The sequence below is a fragment of the Cyprinus carpio genome, chromosome A3 (assembly GCF_018340385.1).
Source record: "Cyprinus carpio isolate SPL01 chromosome A3, ASM1834038v1, whole genome shotgun sequence".
Taxonomy (NCBI): Eukaryota; Metazoa; Chordata; class Actinopteri; order Cypriniformes; family Cyprinidae; genus Cyprinus; species Cyprinus carpio.
The window spans coordinates 20,626,690-20,648,954 of NC_056574.1; the positions used below are offsets into that span (position 1 = coordinate 20,626,690).

The window sequence follows — 22,265 nt, forward strand, 5'->3', positions numbered from 1 at the left end:
TGAAACCAAACAATAACTTTGTATGAGCACCGGTCCAAAATTCATTATAAGATAATCTTCCCCTCTGCTGGAGCTCTGAAACCTCATCTTGATTTAGAACGACAGGAAGAGAAAACAATGACAAATTATAGCTGCAAGCTGCGATGACGGGCCCAAGCCATCAGCACAACCAGCACATCGGTGGCATCAGGAAAACGGTGCCCAGCGGGCGCATGCATTTACAGTAACCCCCTGGCAGTCTGCTTTTAATGGTTACAGCAATAAAATATTACAAAATAAATTTAACAGAAATGTTAAAAGTTTTTGACACAACACAACATATTACCATTCAGTCATGTTCTGTTTGGAAAGTGAGCCCAATTACAGATGTTCTTGACTGCTTGCATAAGGACTTTGAAAGTGACTAGTGGTCGACCGATATTGTTTTTTTGACAGCCGATGCCGATATCTTGGAAAGCACCGAGTCCCAATAGCTGATATATATATATATATATATATATATATATATATATATATATATATATATATATATATATATATATATATAATATTTAAGAAATTTGAAATCATTAGACAATGGATTAAAAAATAAATGTGTAAAGTAAACATACTTATACTTTAGATGACAAAGTATTTTTCACGAATAAATAAATATTTAATAAAAAATATAATTAAAAAGGAAGTAAACACTGTAACTAACAGGGCACTCAATATTCTGGGAAGTTTGTTTGCATAGGGAATCATATTTTTCAAATAAAGCCAGGGTAACACTCATTTTACATACAGCACACAGTGAATAGGACATGAATATGACGGTGAGCAAATGCATAAAGCGTAGCATAGTTTGAAATCACGCAATCATGCTGGATAAAAATGCACACATCACAAGATGTCACAGCTGGATTCGACTAAGTTTGCAAGGTTTTTGAAATTAAATATTCATCTTCAATCTTCAAAGATTTGTTTAAATTATATAAATGCGTATTTGCTTAATGCTGACGGCAAACGAGAAAGTATTATAATGTTTGCCTTTCTATTACTAATAATATAAAACCAATCATTATAATACTTTTTGTACACATTAATTTGTTTGTTTATCTGTTCTATCTGATTATTAGACAGATTTATATCTGTATTAGACAGAACTGTTAATGACCACAGAGAACAAGAGGGAGAATGTCAGCTGTATGCGCTCAGGTGCTGCCTTTCTCAGCGCCGTCAAAATAAAAGTCCGGCTCACATTCAAAAAAAAGTCTCGAACACATCGGCCAAGCAGAAAAACTTATCGGCTAATGCCGATATTTGAAAAATGCCAAATTTCCACTTTAAGTGACAATTTCACATTAGTGACTAGAATGACACAAATCTTTCCTTCAAGGGGATTGTTATAATTGGGTTTATTGCTTTAAAATTTACTTGAAATCAGTGAGTAAATTCACCTGATATCTTCTATTGCAAACAACAACAACAACAACAACAAAAACTTATATACACTTACTGCAACAATACATGTAAGGCTTTCCTGTGCCAAATACAGAATAAATTTTTCCAATTCATAGTCAGTTTTCATGTTTTGTTCGGTAATAGTTACCCGTACTACATTAAAAGTAGCCATTGGTTACTGGATTTAGGAACAAAAAATATCCATTTAAAATCAATCCCATGTAAGTTTTTTTGGCTCTTGTGAGGGATAGATTGAAAAAGTGATAAAGACAGAGTCACTGCCAGTATGTGGAATATTTTACGTGTCTGACAGGCCAAACATATGGAGGCTACTAGAATGCTGCTGGCACTGAATCTGTGTGTCTGTGCCAGGTGAGTGGAGAGCCCTGCAGAGCTCTACAGCCAGACCAGACACATTCATTAAAGAAGCTGCTGTATTGTGAGTCATGTGAGTCAGCAGCTCTTATGAACCTCCATGTTTGCCAGAGGATGTTCTGGCATACTCATGCGCAATACAGCTCGACTTTGGCATGTGTAGCAGTGCTGATGCAGTAAATGGAGGGATAAGATGCAGGTATCCGACTGGCAAAGGCACAAAAACAGATGAATGAATCAATCGCAAGACAAATGAAAACACATGAGGCAATTTAAGCGAAGCAGCACCTCCCCACGAGCAACCTCAAAGCGTTCAATCTTCAAAGATGAGACTGTCTTGAAAATACATGCGAAAACATATATTCACCTGAGATTTCCTGAAAGAGAGTAATGAAAAACAGAAACGTCCACCTTTAGAAACATACTCGCACATTCACCAATTGCTGAAGACCAGACACAACAAATAAGTGTCACCACAATTAAACAAGACAGATCTGCATATGCTTCATTTTAATGAGGCAGACTTGGCATGGAGCTTGGACACAGAACCAAACAAGACTTAAAAATCACAGATGAGTGAGGCACAGACAAAAAAAAAAAAAAAAACCAAAGACGCATTTTACTCACCACATAATGCCAAATCCTGGAAAATATTCAAGAACAAACAGAAACTCATCAACTGCACCATTTGGTAAATGGGCAAAGTTGCCCTGTATTCTTGCATCTCACACCGTATAATCTGTACTAACTGTATTTCTAATACTCTTATGCAAAAAGAGTGATTGGCCCATATCCCCTCCCAGCGTTCTTTCCCTCGGAATGTGTATGTATGTAAGTAAAGGGCTGAGTGTTTGCCCTTACCTAGCATCCAGCAGAAAGGACTCCCAGGGCGCAGTGAATGGCAGGAGGTTTTAGCAGACTAGCACACTCAGCACAGTGATAGCAGTGCCAGACATGGCGGCAGGGGGAGACTGGAGGAAACTGGAAGCAACAGCATGAGGGGGCAAACCCTCTTGTGAGGACACACACAGGACATATAAAATGCTGGTGCCAAACATTTAACACTGTGCCAACTCACCAAAGGAATGCTCTCTTTTCAGCTCAATATCAACTGATGGATTTTTGTGATCGTGTTTACTTTGTTTCATTTAACAAAATACATGAGGCTGATTATTATTTAGTTATTTTATGAGCATTGGTGCCTGGACGTGTGCCTGCAAAACGTTTTTGTCTTTTGCATTTAAAAAGTTGTAATACTTTAGGAAATACATTTTGGGTCAACTATAAAATGATCTTCAACTGACCTGAAAAGAGAGCTCAGGCATCAAAGAAGAATCAATAATAAAATAATAAGTCAATGACATCAATAGGCTATAGCTTGTTTGTTAGTGTCAACGTCAAGCACCATCTTTTTCATCAGTTTGGGTTAAACAGAACGTGCCTTTTGCCCTTTATATTTGCCCAATGAGGAGGGCAAATATGATTAAAATGTGCATTTTAGGGTGAGAATGTTACCAAACCTTGAATACTTGACTGCTCTCTGAATTTTTCTCAACAAAATGCTGCTTCGGTGGGGTGGCCACCTTAACCCGGGGTGAATAACCTTGTACGCCCTCTTGTGGTTAGGCCTGTAGCATAAAACCGGAGTGAGGGGGAGCTGCTGTGCTGCACCGACGAGGAACGATGAGGTGTCGGTTTCATTCTTAAATGTATTCATTATATGGGTTTAAAATTATGAATCCAGTGGGAATGGACTTTTCTAGACAAGCCTTACACAAACTACATTTGCCCAATTTTACATTCCTGAATTTCCAGACAGGCCTAGACCTATATTAAATGCAATAACCATAAATACAACCCTAGACTACAGGAATCCAGCCCTGTCTTGTGGGCTTTTTGTTTGTTTTTGTTTTTTCCTGCATGATTCCAGCATGATCTCCACAGAGAACTACAATCCGTCAACTGCAGGTGTTTTTTTTTTTTTTAATGAGTATAGATATAAGATGTCTGCCGTCCTCAAGTGGCTGACAGAGGAAACACATCCACCGTGTTCTCAGTTCAAAGGGTATTTTGCATAAATATCAGACTGAGGAATGTCGGTTTAATTTTAGAAATCTACACAATCTAGTAATAACTTTTTTTCTGCTTGCAGTGGTTAAACAATAGTTTAATATTTTGTCACATTTTATATTTTTGATTGTTTTACTGTTTCTATTTAAAATGTTCGAAGCAGGGCCTTGCAGAAACCTTTGGAGGGGCATGTGCTCCAAGTGTAAAAGGGGCACATGGAACACGGCTGTGCTCCTTGCTTATACAAATATGAAAGATACAACATTTAGACATTTATTTTAAGATTTTACATTTAACCTTAATGCATTTTAATTTTTTTTTAAAGGGAAACACATCGGCTCTTGAACAACTGTCTATTGTTTCCTGTTTTATTTTATTGATTGAATGGCATCTTCTTTACCTGATCACCTGCTCCTCCTCTCCCTCTGCTGACTTTTCTACCCTGCTGCTTTATTTACCTCGTATTAGGGCTGGGCGATGTATCGCATGCAATTGTCACGCGCATTTTACTGACGAAATGCGCGTGACAATTGCATGCGATACATCGCCCAGCCCTACCTCGAATCTGTTATAAAAACATGTTAAGAGATTATACACCTCATAACGTTATGAAATTTGTGTATAATAATCATCATTCATAAAATTCTAACATAGTAGAGATTATCAAAAGAAAGAAATTAAGTATTGAAACCGCCAGTTTCACTGTTTTAACGAGTTAACCACTTAAATCGTTCATTCATCCAATTCGTTCAAAAGTCAGATTAATTTAGGAAGAAAACAAACACCGATGTGAATACTTTTGTCATTGATAATTACAGACACTACTGAAAAAATAAACTAGCAAAACAGACAGCTGCTTTGGTAACTTGTTATACTGATAGTTATAGCTAAATACATTGCAATGGATTAGCTAGCTAAAATATATGTGGTGTGTACTTAGCTATTACACAATATTCTCATACCTCTTTCTCAGTACATGTTTTTTTTTTTGCATCCCTCTCTGACCAGCAGTTAAATATAGTCCGCTGTGCAGCACTTCTCTTCATTTTTGGCGCTAACGTTACCCGTGTGCTCTCACATTCAAACGCCACTCGCGTTGTTTTGGTGAAAGTGCGACTCATTGGTTGGGCGTTACCAATCGGTTCAATGGAGGGGGGGATATTTTTTGTCTGATTTATTATGACAAACTCATATTTGATTAGGAACAAAATTATTGTTAAAAAATAATTGAATTCTACATATTTTTCATTTGATCTACTGTGATTTTCATGTTGAAATATTGGGGGGGGTTGTAACTGTAACTGAACACTCTCATGCAGTGTATTCATTCATAATGGAAGTCGAAGGGCGCTCTCGCGCAGAAAGTCCAAAACAGACTCATAGAAGTAATAACTCATGACGTGCACGAAACCCCAAATATGGACAAAAGCATCAGCTATAGCTGTAGCTGCATAAAACAAACGTTTTTACTGATGAAACGTAAAGACATTAAACACACAATTGCGAAAATATATGGTTTATGTTTTTGTTTTTTGATAATCAGGGATGAGATCATCAGGTGAAAGGTCATCATGAGTTTCATTTCACTTAGGCTCCACGTGCCCATGACAGTAAATCAGTAACAATGAAAGAAAACTGGCCTAGGCAATAAAAAGTATTTCAAATGTATAGCCATATATATCATATGGGTGTGGCGCCCCTTGAGAAAAAGAGCATCTCAGCCAATTACAAGTAAATATCAGACAATTAAATATTAAGCTTAAACATTTCCAAAAATGTAATAGTTGGTACTGGTCAAACACAGCTACAATAACGAACTTTATTTTAAAAGACAACTATGAACAGTCATCTATGATTCCTAAGTAATATTTATTACCCAGGCTTGAAAATAAACAAAATGAGAGACCATTCATATTTCCTGCAAAAATTTATTACCCTCAAAACATATGCAATTCCATTTCAGCAGATAATTTAAATTACTCTTATGAAGGTGAATTAGAAGAAAATGAAAGAGTAGAGGAGATATTCACAGTGCAAAAACATACACTTTGTAAATCTGTGTGCCCCAATGGCTGGACACCACTCTTGTGTTACCTCTGTAACAATATTTTCATACTGTCATAATGATATGTTTCTCTCCAACTTAAACATACAGGAAATGAGGTACAAAAGGGCTTTTGCAACTCTTGCAAATTTTGCAAATCACATTCACATTTCTAAAGTGCTTCCTCTACGATGGCCTTAATGCAAAACCATGATGTAATGAGAATCCGCAACAACTTTAAATGAGAACCAACACATTCATGAAAATTCAGAACCCAAAATAAAATAACCTTTATCATTAAAGTAGCTACTCTATTACAATGGGGGGGATTAGCGTGGTCAAAAAAAGCATGTCTTTAACCATTGAGAAATAATCACACAATGAAATCTGAACAGTACTTAAACTTTAGTGCAGAACAATATTTTTTTATTTTTTTAAATGCTTCTTAAAGATGAGTAAATTAAACCAATGGTTAAACCTAAGATGAATTAAACAATTACTTTTGCCTTGTGTTCGTCTCTCTCACTCTCATCTTTTTCCTTGTCATCTTTGTCTTTGTCCTTGCTCTTTTTAGACTTCTTTTTCTTATGTTTGTGTTTCTGTACTTTGAGCTCTGATTCAGACTCATTACTAGTATGTTTCTTATGCTTCTTGTGTTTTTTGTGCTTCTTGTGTTTCTTCTTTTCCTTCTTCTCCTTTTTGTCCTTTTTCTTCTTTTTGCTGTCCTGACTTCCTGGAGAGCTGGGGCTGCTGCTGTGTCCGTGGCTTCCAGATGGGCTTGGACTCTGGCTGCCACTGCTGTCCCTCTCTTGCCCTCTCTGCTCCATTTTGCTCTCAGTGTCTGAGGTCTCGCTGTCGCTTTCACTGTAGTCAGGGACAAACGCAGCCTCGTCTGTTTCCCTTGCTAAATCTGAGGACAGTCTTGTGGAGCGTGCAGATGGGTTTTTTATGTGGTCGCCATATGTGCCACCTTTCTCTGCATCAGTTCTAGGCTCTGGATTCAAAGCTCTATGAGGAGTCCTGTGTTCCCGGTCCTTTGCGGGACGTACATCAGAATGCCTAGAACCCTGGCTCTCCTTACTGCATGGCCAGTCTCCTTTGTGGTCCTCTGGCCCTGTTCGTTTTGGCTCTGGGGCATTCTGCGATGATGCTCTCTTATTCCTACTAGGACTTTGGGACTCCTGAGGTGCATCAAGAGTTTTTCTTCCAGAGTCTGTGTGCAAGTCCTTTACCCTTGAGGGTGGGGAGGGTGATACTCTCCTCCTGAGTGGATTTCTCTCATCTTTTGATCTTGTGCCTGAGTGGTCTCTTGTATCATCTCTATGCTCTGCTTTCCTACTGGTGACACCTGTAGTCGTCTCCCTTCCTGCTGGTTTTCTAGAGGTTGGTTCAGACCTGTCAGCTTGTCTATCTCTGGAGGACTGGGAAGAGGAGCTTCGTTCACTGCCATGGTCACTGCCCTTCTCTTGTACACACTCTCTTTCCTGATTAGGTACACTAGGCTTCCTTTTATCAGTTACCTCACGATCTACAGTGCTGCTGTGGTCTCTTTCTTTCCCTTTGTCTCGTTCTCGTTCTCTGTCTTTCTCTTTGTCAGTATCTTTCTCCTTATCACTTGATGTGGAGTCCTTGGCAGGTTTGACTTCTGCCTCTTTGGCTACAGGCAGAGCTTTGTCAGCATGTGGAGACTCCTTGCCGGCTGATTTCACTGCAGTGTTCTCCTCTGAAGGAGCAGGGCTGGATGTGTTGATGTTGCCGGTTCTGGTGGTAACCTTAGAATCATCATCCTCAGATTCATAGTCTTCCTTTTCCCACTTGGAACGGGGCACTTGGATCATGACAATTTCATCCTCAGCAGGGGTGGAGCTGTCATTGGTATATTCCTCCAGGGTCTTCACCACAGTCTTCTTTAGGTCAAGCTTATCATCATGCTTTTTGATGGGGCTTCCACCTGTAGAACTGGTGCTGCCAAACACAACAAATATGAATACGTTGATAGTACAGATTAAGCAAAATAAATGTTGCCATGTATTTCAATATTTAAATCATCTCACCTGGTGTAATCAACCAATATGGACCCTGATCCATCGGAAGCATGAACCTTCCTCTTTAATTTTCCTCTAGACTTGTCCAGTCTGCCTTTTCCTGTGGCATGAGCAGAGTCCTCATCTGAAATTGGCCGATCAATGCTAGATATTCTCTTGCCAATTTCCCTGTTGATTTTAATCTTTCTTACAGGCTCTGGCTTAATATCCATCAGAGACGGAATAGCTACTTTCTCCTTTTCAACTGGCCTTTCGCTCTCCGGTCTGGTTTTAGGTTTTGGAGAGCTTTTGGCCATGTCAACTTCCATTTTTGCTACTTTTAATGGAGGAACATCTAGGTCTTTCGCAGGTGGCTTGTCATCTTTACGTTTCTTTTTATCCTGTTTAGTATCAACTGTCTTAGCGGACATCTTCTCCTCAGTTTTCACAGGCTTCTCTGGCTCTTTTTTAGGGACCTTCCCATCTTTGACAGGACCTTTGTCTTGCTTTGCAGGGTCTTTCACCAATTCTTTCTTGTTTTTGACCTCATCTTTGATGGGCTTCAGCTCCTGGTGTTTGATGGGCCTAGACTGCATCAACTTGCGTGGAAGCATGAGTTTGGACTCTGAGGATTGAGGTTTGCTTGGTTCAGATTTGAGGGATGGTTCGTCTTTGACTCTCTTAATAACTGGTTCAGTGGGAGCCACTTTATCTCGTGGTGAATCAGATTCTTTCTCTCTAGCAGATTTTGACATCTTTCCTGATTCTTCTTTCTTCTGCCCACTGTTGTCTGACTTTCGTTTAACTTTGTCAGTTTTGCTTTTAGTCTTCTCTTTCTTTTCCTTTAGAGGGGTAGTCTTGTAGGACACTGCAGCGCTATCCATGGGCTCATCCCTGACAGGTGTGGCATCGTCACGACTTGAATTCATCAGCATGGAGTCCTCTTTACGATTGTCTTTCCTGGATTCATCCAGAGAGTCAGAGTGGCTGAAGAGGTCACCATCTTCTCTCTTCTTTTTGCGATGCTTTTTATGCTTCACAGACTTGGGGTCTGCAGCAGTGCTTCCACCAGGTTCTCGGTCCTTGAGAGGTTTCAAAGACTCTTTGTTAAGTCCTCTCCCTGCTCCAGTGGCGTTGACTTGAAGGTGCCCATACTTCTCAGCACACTTCTCTTGGTATGTCATGGCTGCTCTGCTTCTCGGTGGGACACCGTGGCTCTGAGGTGGCGGCGGATAATCCTCCCGACGTCCCCTGCTGTAGGGGGAGTTTTCTCTTGGTCGGGGAGGAGCAAAACGCTCAGGGGTATAGGGTTCTCTGCTGCCTGGAGCACGGTTTCGCATTTGACTACCTGGTGGGTTGTCGTAGCTCTTGAAGTATTTATCGTACCACTCCCTGTACTCCCTTTCCCACTCTCGATATCGCTCTCTCTCATAGGGGTCACTCTGGTCTATGTTGCGGCCATAATAAGCCTTAGCATCATAAGGAGGGAGCTCTCTGTACCTCCCTGCATATTTGCGCTCGCCCTCAATTTGAGAAGGGGGTGGGAGTTTCTTGCTGGGACTGTGATTCCTATATAGAGGGGATCTGGAGCGGGAACGATACATTCCACTTCCCATTCCACTCATCTCCCGACCCCTATATGATGGTGATTTACTGTGGGAGCGATGGTAAGTTGGAGTGCGTGACCTAGATCGATAGCTACGGCTTCGACCTCGGCCCCTGCGGGAATATGGTGAGCGAGAGTAGGAACGTGATCTGGAACGAGAGCGTGAGCGGGATCTTGACCGAGATCGGGATACTGACCGAGAGTAGGAGCGTGGTGATTTGGACCGAGAGCGGGATTTTGAATAAGAATATGATGAGCCACTGTAGGAGGAATCCCTGTAAGGAGATTTTGATCTGCAAAAGAAAGGTAATCGAGGCAATTTAGTTGATTATCCATCAAAAATTACATCTTGGTGGTTGACACCTGTCAATTTTCCTAACCTAGAGTAGGATCGCCTTCTCTCCTTCTGGATCTTTCTGTACTCCAAAAGCTCTTTGGCAAAGTCATTGGTAAACTCCTCAAGTTTTGACTTCTCCCTGGTAACGAATCGACATTGGGAACTATTTATCAAAGACAAAAAGGAAATAAAACTTTGTAGTTAAAATTTGGTAATTCAGTACTACATACATGATTATGAGTGAGGGGGAAGAATAATGATACTCCACACAATTTTTAGGTTTAATTCCAAGGTAACACTCAAAAACACAAATAATGACAATCACTAAATATTAAAGGTGCCATAGAATGGAAAACTGTATTTACCTTGGCAAAGTTGAATAATAACAGTTCTGTACATGGAAATGATGTACCCTGAGCCTCAAACACCATTGTTTCCACCTTCTTATGTATAGCTATTGCATGCAAAAGACCACTGAAAAATGGTCAAATTAAAACATAACACTGACTGCGAAGTTATAGTCGGGATCATTAAAGTCACCATGAAACCAAAATTACAAATTCTTATTTTTTTTTTATGGAATACTGCAGTGTTTATTATAAGTAATTTATCCATGCACTTCGTTATTTTTTTCAAATTCATGTGCCCTCGTAATCTTTAATCAAAAACATTAACCTACCCTCCCCCTCAAAACAACTCCTCTTCTCTCCCAGTCACGGGCTATGGTGCAAGGGTGGAGCTAGTGACGTGAGGGCTAAACGCTGGGAGAAAAACTGAAACTGATGCTTCACTTTATAGAAATCAATGCATTGACCCGTGCTGACACAAGCCGTGGAGGAGTACACAACCCTTAAAAGTTGAAAGGATATTAGGATATTACCACAACATTACTCTTAGGACATTGCAAACTTTTTTTAATGAATATGACTTAACCTGATGGAGGACGCATTCAGTCTCTCTCACGCACTGTTAGACATGTTTTGTGCCATTGATTGTCCTCGTTGTCATCTTCCTCAGTAAACAAAACATTTCTTTCTTCATTTCTTCAGGGTGTCGCCGGTGAATCAAGTGAAATCGCCTCACAACTAACTGCAAACTGGCATTTAGATCTGCCTCAAGCCGTTTCACTCGGATAGACGTCACAGTAGAGAAAAAAAGACAATCGCTACTTCCGTTTCATGCCGACTTTAATAGTTACGCCCCCAACATTTGCATATACCCGCCCATGTTCTATGCCAGCCGAACCTGCACAGCCGAATCATCAGAAGTTTTGCAGGTATTGTGAAGAAACAAGCAAGGATAATAGTGAAAATGTCAGATCATGGAAATAAATTTTATGTTCCAGGCTGTGCAGGGATGGGTTGGTGTCTGTATTCAGTTGGGGTGCCCGATAAATATTGGCCGATAATTAATGCACATCTCGTCAGTAAAGCTGGTTCCCTAATCAGTGGTAAATTCCATCAGGTGCATACTGACGAGATTGCATTAATTATCGGCCAATATTTATTGTGCACCCCTAGTATTCAGAAAGGCACGGAACACAAATAACTAAAGGGACATGGTTAGTTGCTTGCTAGCGGTAGCCTGTTACAGGACATAAGATTTCACTTACCACATAAACAGAGTAAGGAGAGATAACTGAGAATGATGGCGGATGATGGAAAATGATTTACAGATCCTGAGCACCACTGACAAGCATCTGATCATGTAAAATGTGTTAAGTACTTCTGCTGTAGTTTACACAGAGCACGTGAGATCACAAATCTCGAAAGTGAAAGTAAAAAGCGATCATACATTCAAATATATTAATAGCGCCTCCCTGATGCCCCCATTTTATATGCAGTATAATTACCCAACGATATAACTCCGAGAGAGAGTAGTGAAATATATACATATTTCCCTGTGTTTCCTTCATGCTGTGTGAGCTACTGAAATGAGCCTCACTGTGAAACAGCCAATCAGAGCAGAGCTCAACATTGAGCAGCACTGTGAATCAGCCAATCAGAGCAGAGCTCAACATTTTTATTCATGACCTTTCCAAATAAGATGTAGATATCATAGAACAATTAAAAATATTGTATCAATGGTACCTTTAACATTTCCATATATGATTATGGGAGGAGGAATGTGCAAACCAACCATGTTAATAAATATATCTTTCTTAATATACAAGTTAGAACTACTTACTCTTCCTTCAGTCTACGTTGCTGACGGTAAAACTCCTCTTTGGATAGAAAAGGTGCTGTTGGCATAGTAGAGATAGGGTTGACTATAGGTGGTTGTGGACCAGGAGGCACCCATGGAGCCGTCACATTTGGTGGGACAGGTGGAAATACAGGTGGTGGAATGTTGTAGGGAGGGGGAGGCTGCTGTCCTGGAGGATACTGTATGGGATACTGCTGTGGTACACCACCAGGTGGTTGAGGCATAGGGTGTGGTGGAGGAGGAGGAAAAAGAGCAGGAGGCACATACACTGGAGGGACTACAGGAGGAAGATTTTGTACTGGAGGAGGCTGTGTTCTCTGTGGTCTCTCAATAGGGGCTCTCCCTCTACTTGAGGACCTGATATGACAAATAGACTGGAGTGAAGTATCTGTCTCTTTTGGATTAAACTGCAGTCTTAAGAATGCACTTCTGGATACTTACTGATCCCATGCAGGACGGCCTCCAGACGGCCTTGGTCCACTAGCCCTTGCCTGCCCTAAAAACAAACAAAAAAAAAACCCTTAAATATTAAGAATGGCCAAGTCTACAGAAAAAGACACCTGAAATTGTGCTGATAGTATCTTACCTGATCTGTGCATGTGGTGCTGAGGCATATTCGGCTTCCCAATTACTGGGACATGGTATCCCTAGGCAACAAATGGGGGGAGGGGGGTAGTATCAATTTTTTTTTTTTTATCTTAACTACTCTTACTCATGTGATATTACTTTATTAGTCTGTGTAATCCTCTTATATTAGTAAATATTTAGCATACTATAAAAGAGTAATACCTTTGGAATAGGAGTTGTCGGGACAGGTGTGTCTGATGAAGACACAACAGTAGATGCTGGGACCTCTGGTTCTCTGGAGGAGGAGGAGGAGGGGCATTAACTCCATAAAACAAATTTGAATCCAGTACCTAATGTTTTACACAACCAGTAGATCCTCTTAAGTTCTAGAAATGCTAGAAAATTACTTACTTCGGTGGAGGGTCATCCTGCTTAGTAGAGTGTTGAGGAGAGTTCACCACAGGGCTATAGTTTGTCGCTGCTGATGCACTGCTGCTGTTTACAGTGGAGCTGCTAGAAGAAGGTGGGGTGCTGGAGGGCTGTTGAGTGCTAACAGGAGATAAAGGGGCAGCAGGTGTGCTTTGAGGAGGGGTGCTATCAGCTGCTGAGCTCGGAACATGGGCCATCAGAGGGTCCTGCTGGCGTGAGGTTGCCAGTCTCATAGGTGGCCGCTGGGCAGGAGCCTGTGTTTGGGCTTCTTGTGCAGAGGCTGCAGCTTTTCGAATCCTTTTGGTATAACCGGTTTCATTCCTAAAATTATTTACTGCCTGGGGTTGGAAAGAATAAATCGTCTTAATGTTCTACTATTAACTTAGAGGTGAAGACAGCTGTTTAACAACAACAAAAAAATTAGGATAGGGATTTCTTACTTGGCGCAAGAATTTGTTCGCAATCAAAGCATCAGGTGATACATCTGATTGTTTGCAGGTTGGGCAAACATGTTCATCAGACTCCAGCAAACACGTTCGGATACCTACGGGCAAAAGACTGTGTAGGCTTTCAAAGGTCAAAAACAGATCTTGTTTTTTATTTGTTTGTACAGACACGTACACTCATCACAGTAGCTATTTCCACAGCAGGGTATAACGACAGCATCTGTCATAAGATCCTTGCAGATCAAACAGAGTAGCTCGTCAGGTACTGGATCTTCTTCCTCTGAGGATGAAGACTGATTTTGGGGCAAAAATGGTGGCTTCTCTTTCTTCCCAATGGCATAGGCCTCCTTAACACAGAAAGCAAAATGTTGTCAGCAAAATTGACAAGTTGAGGTCACTACCTATCGTGATTTTTTTTAAACTGCAAAGATGAAAATATAACCCTGCAACACAATCACTTACAAATAGGCCAAGTATACTCACGCATCAATAGTAGGAATGGCATATATTCCACTGTTGGTCAACATGACTCCCTTTCTGTTTGGATCATCAACCTCAACCATGAAACTCCGAGGGATTCCTGTGCTTTTCTTTATCCGCTGAGGAGCTTCAAAACTTCGATCCTGCTAACGCACGGTTGATATTCAAGATTAAATTTCTTCAGACTAAATGAGCATACTAATGTTAAAAACATTTACACAAGCAAACAGCTGTAGCAAACATCACAAAGTTTAAAACAATTGTCATGTTACTGCAGCTGTGGTAATGAAAACCCAATTACCCCATTCGTTGGGCAATTTCGGATATAATGTCCAGTTTTTCCACAACGAAAGCATGTGTAGTTTGGAGGAGGTGGACCAACAAGCTTCTTTGCATAACTAATGAATAGAGATTTGTGTTAGAATTGATGCCAACAGTAATTTAAAAGAAAAAAAAAAGTCTTGAATTGCACACTTACTGAATTGGGTCATAGTCATGGTTGGACTGAGACATCATTGCTTTAATTTTGTCTTCCTCTGATGCATTTGTTTCAGCAAGATTGGCTGTCTGTTTAACAGGCAATAATGTTTTCACAAATAAAATAAATTTTGGAATGTTCACTTGAGGCCAAAATTTTTGAAACCTTGTCCTGTAAGAGGCAGCTTCTTGCCTCCATCAGTGCGAGATATTTAAAAATACTACAAAATGAAGTACGAGTACCACCTCAGGCCTTAAAATGAGAAACAAAGGGGCAACTCACTTTTTATATTACCCAAAGCAAGAGAGCTGAAATATAAAATTCATAATCAAAAGACGAACGACCACATGTGCAAGACTTAATTCCAATTACACACATGCATTGCCCATGTTCTGAGAGATTTTTTTTTCCATTTGATACATTTTATTGCAATGTGCCTCTTTTTTGGGCATGTGCCAGATGAATACAGATGAATTCATACCAACAAATGCAATGCATTCATGGCAAAACAAGTAAACAGAAGCAAAATGAAATGACACAATCTCCTGTATTCAGAGTATCAACTTGAAAATTAAAATTTAAACTGTACCAAAATTACACTATATTGTGAAGTATTTTGACATCACACGAAGAATAAAGAAAATTAACTATTAGCAATATAAAGTATGGTACATAATGCTGCTGGTGTCTTTAAAGTCCAGTATGAAGAAAAACACTTCATTGTAAAAGTCCACAAAAAAAAAAAAAAAAAAAAAAAAAAAAAAAATTGAGGGAATTAAAAACAGTTGGGGAAAAAAATCTGCGTGATTCCCAGGCTTTGATCACAAAAGATAATAACAGCATTCCAGAGTGCTTCATTTTTCAGTGTTAAAAAAAATGTATATATCTATCTCTCTATCTCTCCAACACCTGCGATTAACATCATGTGGGCAAGAGGTTTAAATGGTACTCCAACTCCACACTGATAAAAGACAATGAGCTCACTCTTTACAGGACGAGGCTTTCACACTAGTTTCAACATAATTATACAGTTAGCACAAAAAACAGAGCACATATCAGCAACAATTCTTATTATAATCTTACATTTAAAAAAATTAATGTAATTACTGAAATGCAGAATATATAAAATGCTAAATGATCAATATTACAATTGACAAACAAGATTGTCTAATGCAAAACATTCAATTTCACATAATGAGTATTATATAATTTCACATTATGTTCTCTGCATACATAAACACAAGCTGGTTGTGACAAACCACAAGATTTTTGACATAAAATTGCTCACTTGTGGCTACATTATGGAATGAATTTAGAAATAGTAGAGTGGAGTTCATCAAGTAGTTGCAGAGTTTAAAATACCTTTGAAAGCAGGGCCAGTGAAATGGATGAAGAATCATCAATCTGTCATTGGAAAAAAACATTAAAACAAAGAGGGGTTTCACCACTATGACAAGGCACAACTCCATGCCCAACAGAAAGAAATTGGACAAATAAGTCTTCAAAATAAACACTATACAAACACAAATCAATTAATACATTTAAAACCAATTCCTATCAGACAAACATGAAATTTTGTGTTTAATAATGTAAACTCCAGGCTGTATATTAGATACTTACATATTTTACCTTAAGGTCATTACCAATAAATGGATATTTCTTAGCTTTGACTCAGTGTGGGGAAAGTAGCATAGCATACATTTAATCTAAGAAAGATTAATAGGAAAAAAAAACCTATGGTGAGTGAACACACAGGGCCTTAAAGATGTGAGCGAATTAAATACTGATGTTTTATTGTAAAACCTTGCAGTAAATCATTTAAAAAAAAATTCAATTTATTCATGTAGAAAATATAACTATAATACAACAGGCCATATATGAAATACGCAGTATGAAAAAAAAAAAAACTGTCCTACAAAATGTGTCTCATGGTGGGTCACTGCCTTCATAAGTAGTTTGGGTCTCAGCATCACACAAGTACATGTGAGACAAGCAAACTACAAGTGCCATCAAAAAAATTTATATATAAACAGTAAAGCATTACAGCATAGTATATGTTTAGTAGTCACATATCTGCGATCCCTGTAGCTGTTTTGCAAACATTTTAAATAAAACATCAAATATGGAAAACAAGTACAAAGTCACACGATTAAAATAGGAAAAGGCAGATTGATGTGGGCCATTAAAGTACAATGTTCAAAAAATGTGTGTTGGAAAAGTTGAATTTTTTTTTTTAGAACAAAAGACAACTTTTTGGGATTTTTTTTTTTTTTTTTTTTTTTTTTTTTTTTTTTTTTTTTTTTTTTTTTTTTTTTTTTTTTTTTTTTCAATTCACAATTTTTGGTCACACAGTAAAGGCATAATTCAAAAATGCAAAGTGTTAGCATATTTTTTTTTGTTTTTTTTTTTTTTTTTTTGTTTTTTTTTTTTTTTTTTTTTTTTTTTTTTTTTTTTGTTTTTTTTTTTTTTTTTTTTTTTTTTTTTTGTTTTTTTTTTTTTTTTTTTTTGTTGTTTTTTTTTTTTTTTTTTTTTTTAGCATAATTCACCATGTAAAAAAGACAAAAACAACAACCAAAAACAAAAACCACTAACAAATAACAATAAATAATTCACCATGTCAGAATGACACAGATATCAGCTGAAACCAAGAATCACTGATATAGACTTTTACCAATTAACAATAAAATACAAAATCTCACTACAAGACAAAAATAAGAAAATTGTATTGTATACAACTACACAATTGTGTTGACAGTCGGTCAGATTTCATCCAAAGCGGTCCATGTTCTTTCATTTTCCTACAGCTTTTGTAAAATAACAAAATAAGCTACAACAAACAGTATAAGAGAACACCTCTTAGGTATGGCTATAAAAAAAGTTACATTAATTCAAATTTAGAATTACTATTCTCTCATCAAATACTACAGGGAACTGTATATTTGTAGTAATGAACACCTATATAGGCCAAGACAATTTACACAACAATTAGCTCTTATAAAAGGAAAAAATACAAATAAAATTCAGTATACTTAAAATAGAATGTGAATTAACATAACTCAATCTTATGTACTGTTTTAACTAGAGCAGGAAATTGAAATTAAGACATACTAATAAAAGTATATTTTTTCATTAATGAAAATTAAATCATTAAAACTGGATGAGAGCCAAGTTTCATTTGATTATCTATTAAACGCCAGGAGCCAGTTCCTAAAACAAGCACTGAAAAAATAGTGTGTAAAAAATTGTAAAAATTTAAAATAAACAATTCACATGTTCAGTTAGTCGAAGGCAATTTGGCATTATGTTTTAGGTAATACACTTATTAAAACAAACAAACAAACAAAAAACAACAACAACACCTCTCACACACACACTCATACATTTACACACACAACTAAATTAACCTATTGTTTCTTATAATAGCAATTGAGAAAACATGAGTAGTCAGACATTGAAGCTGTATCATACAAGGTGAAGTTAATAAATAACACAATGTATTTTTTATTTAAAAACAAAAAACAGACAGCTTTTTACAGATGTGTCACTTTAAGGACAAACAAACTGAACATTGGCCATGTTCAAAAAATTATAAAGATCAATATGATCTTACACTACACTGTACAACAGAATTCATATTTGTAGAGATCTTATTCAATGTGAAACACAGTGTATTAGCATGCGCACAGACTTCTGTACACACTGGAAATTGTATAAAAACATGAAAATCAATGCAACAGCTTTAGCGAATCACACAATATGAACATTCAGCTCGACAAACTTTGTTATCTCCAAACAGGTTTCAAAGACAACATCGAGGAGCATGAGGAAAGTTCCCTAAATGATTTCAAGACCAAGCAACTGCTGAGGAGTTTGAAAATGTGTGTAATGAGACAAGGAAATTAGGTGTTTTTACATACTGCTTTTGAAGATCCACTTGGTTCAGATCGATTGCTGCAAAACAAACAACAACAAAAAAAGTGGTTAACTTCTAAATTAAAATTATATTCCCCCCCAATCACAGACTGATGACTTTAAAATGAGTTGCATTACAATTTAAAGTTGGCAATTACTCTCTGCTAGGACTCTAAATGTACAGATGTGTTTTTTAAAATATGCCTGGGAAAATTAAGATCCTAACAATTAGGCTACAGTTACCCCTTTTACATCATGACATTTAACTAACAGTTCAAATAAATTGTCATTTGTCAACTGAACAATCACCATTTAAAACATATGGTCTTTTTATAGTGAACTCAAAAGTAGTTGGGAAAATTAGTAACACTGACAACTACTCTATTCTCTTGTCCATGCAACGGAAATAAACAGGATGTGACAGGTTTGACTCAAACAGGGCTGCACAATTAATCGAATGTCTAAACGCGATTACAATTACGGATGCCACAATTACATAACCGTTCAAAGTCCACTTACGTTATTCTGCGTGCTTAAGATGAGTTTTCTTTCTACATGCTATCTTAAGGTTTTTTCCCATTATTTTAGTTTTAGTATAACATTATAATACCATTTATATTTTAACTTTTTTATAATTTAAAGAAGAGACCAATCTGATGTATAGTTGACATTTGAGGGTTAATACTATAGAAAAGCACTAAAAGTTTTTCAGTTAGTGTTTTCAGTTTTTCATATAAAATATGGCATGCAGTTGCATCAAACAATGCTACAAACATAATTCAATGTAAATTGTGATAATCGTGATTAATAATCGCAATTACAATTTCAAGGGAATAATCGACTATTATGATTTGTGTCATAATCGTGCGGCTCTAGACTCAAAATATCATTGTTTCTCGCGTCCAATCATGGCACATTAAGCTCAGACATGCAGAAGTGCAAATAAGATGGGACAGCTTCAGTAGAAGGGAACATCCTTAGCGAATAACGAACCGTAAAAACATCTTACACTTTAGAATTAGTTTTAGGACAAGTAAATGACAATTTTTGTTTATAGGGTTGTTTTATAAGACCTAAAGGCTCTGATTTGATAACATACTTCAAATGTAACTAAATACAAACACACAGCAGATGTTCACAATGAGCTGAAGTATTAATGTACTCACATGACATATGTTTTGCTTGTCGACTTCAGCCCTCCAATAGGGATTCGTCTGATGATAACAGACGAGTTTTTGGGGATGAGGGCTCCATCATCAGTGTATTCTGTAAACACAGGCAAGAATGACAAGACCATTAATCAACGTGACACATTTTCCGTTCATGTCCTCTATATTCAAAGGTATGAAACGCTACCACACGTAACGTTACATACAAAAATTTAACTTTCACTACTCAAGTGTACAGGCAAAAAAAAAACGTTTCCATTTAAGCAATATTCACAAATATAATAAGTCATAACATAACTGACTTAGCCAAACAAAACTCGACGTTAGAGTAACACAATGACAACGCCGGGGATATCAGGATTTAGCCTTTTCACATTAACGTTAGCAAAGATTAGCTTCGAGCTCGATAAACACCTTTTCCCAAACACATACAACTACTCTTTCAGGCCACGTACACACTTTAGTTTCTGTTAACTCACAGCACCTTTAAAACAGTGTATAAACCGCTTCTATGCCGAGCTTACCTTCTTTAGTCTGAGCGTTGGTGATCTGCAGGTCGCAATCCGCGGCCTTCAGCTTTTCTCGGCCCATGATCTGGCGCTTCAGATCACTGAGCGTGATGTGAAGGCCATCGAAGGTGACCGTGTCGTAGTTGAGTTTAGAAGAGAACTTGTAATGGACACAAGACATGTTTAAACAATCCTCGTGGTCAAACACCACCACCACACACAACCAAACTCAACTAACGTTACAGTGCGCACGACCGCGTGGGCTCTCCCAGCGATCACCCTTTACTCAGTGTCAGTTTATCAGCTTAACAGTTTAAGAACAACAGCCATGTCTGCTCATCATCTCAACACTCTTTTAAACTAAGAGTCACCACCACTAAGGAGGTCGTGTGGATTTAGCCTCACGTGAATAACTGCGGATTGAAAAGTGTTCAAAGAGACTGTGATCAAAGACGCAAGTGACTAAGTCCACGGGGATTTCCCGGCAGAAGCCAGAAACGCTCCTGCTGTTTCTCAATGTCCCAGAACCGTGTGGCGGTTAGCCGTGAGCTGTCCGTAACTCCGATTTAGAAATACAGAGTTCAAACAGTGTCCGTAGAGTCCGGTCAAATACGTCGCCCCAGTGTCCGCGTCAAAGTCCCTCCGGAATGTTTGTTCGGTGCAGTCCAAAATTCAACAAAACCCAACCGACGTCGTTTGAAGCAGGGCCTGAAACACAATGTGGCTAGCAGCTAGTGTGATCAACCCAAAATGGCGTCCTTCACACATACAAAAACAAAAGACTAAAGCAAACCCATTACAAAACGCCAATACAAAATCAGCATACAGAACGATTCTCCTTTTATCAAAATACTGCCGCGGTAATCCAGTCGCTCCGTCCTCAACTCTGACGACCGCAGAGATGTTTAAATCACACTTTCAACGTACTGACCACATTCGGTTGCGAAAACAACCCGACGACTCCACGCACTCAAGGGGTTTCCGCTGGAAGCGCAGGGGCAAAGAAGGAGGAGCCACGAGTGCGCGTGCGCAGATGCTACCAGTTGCGGGATGTTAGTAATAAAAGAATTTGTTGTTATTTTTTTTATTACATTGCTTGGAGCATAAGAAACAAATTTGTGAAGGACGCCAGGACTAAGTAAAAAAAAAAAAAAACTAAATAAATAAATAATAAAAAATACACAAGACATGAAAGGCATGTAGCCTATAGGAAAAACCAGTGTTTTATTTTTTCATTCACCAATCAGTGTTTAGGTTTCAGGCTATTTTTTTTTAATCCAAACTTTGTACAAAGATGACTCTCAACTATGTTAATGAGAATGTAAGAATGATTTGATATAGCCCACTACTGTACTTTATGGAATATGTTCATGAAATGGCCATAAATTTGTTTTTCCATTCTAGAAATTGCATCTATACATTGCATCTAATTTGCATATTAATATGTTCTTGGGGCAAACCATAATGAAAAAAAAAAGAGTTGTATTAATAGGAGTAGTAACATTTTCATAAGAATATCTCAATGTCATAGAAATATTGATCTATAATTTCTTTCTCTATTGACTTGTTGTGTCTCCCCATAATGCCTGATTAACATGTTGTTTGTCCTGGTGTCCTCTACAGAAGACATGCATAAAAATGATGTCCTGTTTCATAAAAAGTCATATTCCGATTTGAAACCTCATAACATTTTTCTGAGATTTATTTATGACAAACAATTTCAAAATTAGCCAGATTTAATTACAGAACATTATCATATTTCCATTAGAGTGTTAAATTTGATCATTCTGTTAAAGTTCAGTCATGTTTAAAGAACAAGGAGAGGGAGTGTTTATGATCAAACCTCCAAACATCTGATATCTCTAAAAAGCCCTGAATATGCTCTGTACAGACTGAACACCGTGGCATGTATTGTCTCGGAGAAATTCACTAAAATACAATGTCCTCTACAGAAAACAAAAGTCTATGGGTCCCAGGAGTATAGGTTTTATATATATACATATATATATATATATAGTTTACACAAAACTTTTATTGTTTTAAATGCAGTGATTGTTTTCAGGTTGCTTGGTTTCATTAACAAAAGCCAAAATTTTTTGTTAGTTGAGAATTTACATTTTATGGAATTTTGCTAAACGTATTAAAAGATAAATAGGCATAACATTAAAGAC

The 22,265-nt window shown here is 37.9% G+C and overlaps 2 protein-coding genes and 1 long non-coding RNA gene across 6 annotated transcripts; all 3 read right to left on the reverse strand.

Moving 5' to 3' along the window:
- Nucleotides 1-1,116: 1,116 nt before the first annotated feature.
- LOC122137166 lies at nt 1,117-5,109 on the reverse strand. Of its 3 annotated transcripts, none has more exons than XR_006154660.1 (5): nt 4,851-5,109; nt 3,339-3,446; nt 2,680-2,799; nt 2,107-2,195; nt 1,117-2,025 (listed from the first exon to the last, which is right to left on the reverse strand). It is a non-coding gene; the product is annotated as an uncharacterized LOC122137166 (long non-coding RNA). The 3 variants fall into 3 exon arrangements; XR_006154659.1 differs by adding an exon at nt 2,446-2,461 and having other exon boundaries at nt 1,117-2,195; XR_006154661.1 differs by having other exon boundaries at nt 1,117-2,195.
- A 687-nt stretch (nt 5,110-5,796) lies between these two features.
- Nucleotides 5,797-14,169, reverse strand: LOC109068734 (E3 ubiquitin-protein ligase RBBP6-like). Its single transcript, XM_042722853.1, has 11 exons — nt 14,030-14,169; nt 13,722-13,893; nt 13,541-13,644; nt 13,083-13,438; nt 12,894-12,966; nt 12,691-12,751; nt 12,546-12,600; nt 12,087-12,461; nt 9,943-10,062; nt 7,987-9,855; nt 5,797-7,897 (listed from the first exon to the last, which is right to left on the reverse strand). Exons 2-11 carry the CDS (start codon nt 13,771-13,773, stop codon nt 6,421-6,423), a joined length of 4,542 nt encoding a protein of 1,513 aa, XP_042578787.1. The 5' UTR covers nt 13,774-13,893; nt 14,030-14,169; the 3' UTR covers nt 5,797-6,420.
- LOC122134223 (E3 ubiquitin-protein ligase RBBP6-like) lies at nt 14,026-21,092 on the reverse strand. 2 transcript variants are annotated; one of them, XM_042722863.1, is made up of 7 exons: nt 20,110-21,092; nt 19,583-19,682; nt 18,422-18,455; nt 15,867-15,908; nt 14,505-14,593; nt 14,328-14,424; nt 14,026-14,169 (listed from the first exon to the last, which is right to left on the reverse strand). In XM_042722863.1, exons 1-7 carry the CDS (start codon nt 20,273-20,275, stop codon nt 14,026-14,028), a joined length of 672 nt encoding a protein of 223 aa, XP_042578797.1. In that variant the 5' UTR covers nt 20,276-21,092. The 2 variants fall into 2 exon arrangements, with proteins under 2 accessions (XP_042578797.1, XP_042578803.1); XM_042722869.1 differs by lacking the exons at nt 14,026-14,169; nt 14,328-14,424; nt 14,505-14,593; nt 15,867-15,908 and having other exon boundaries at nt 17,956-18,455; nt 20,110-21,086.
- Between the last annotated feature and the right edge of the window lie 1,173 nt (nt 21,093-22,265).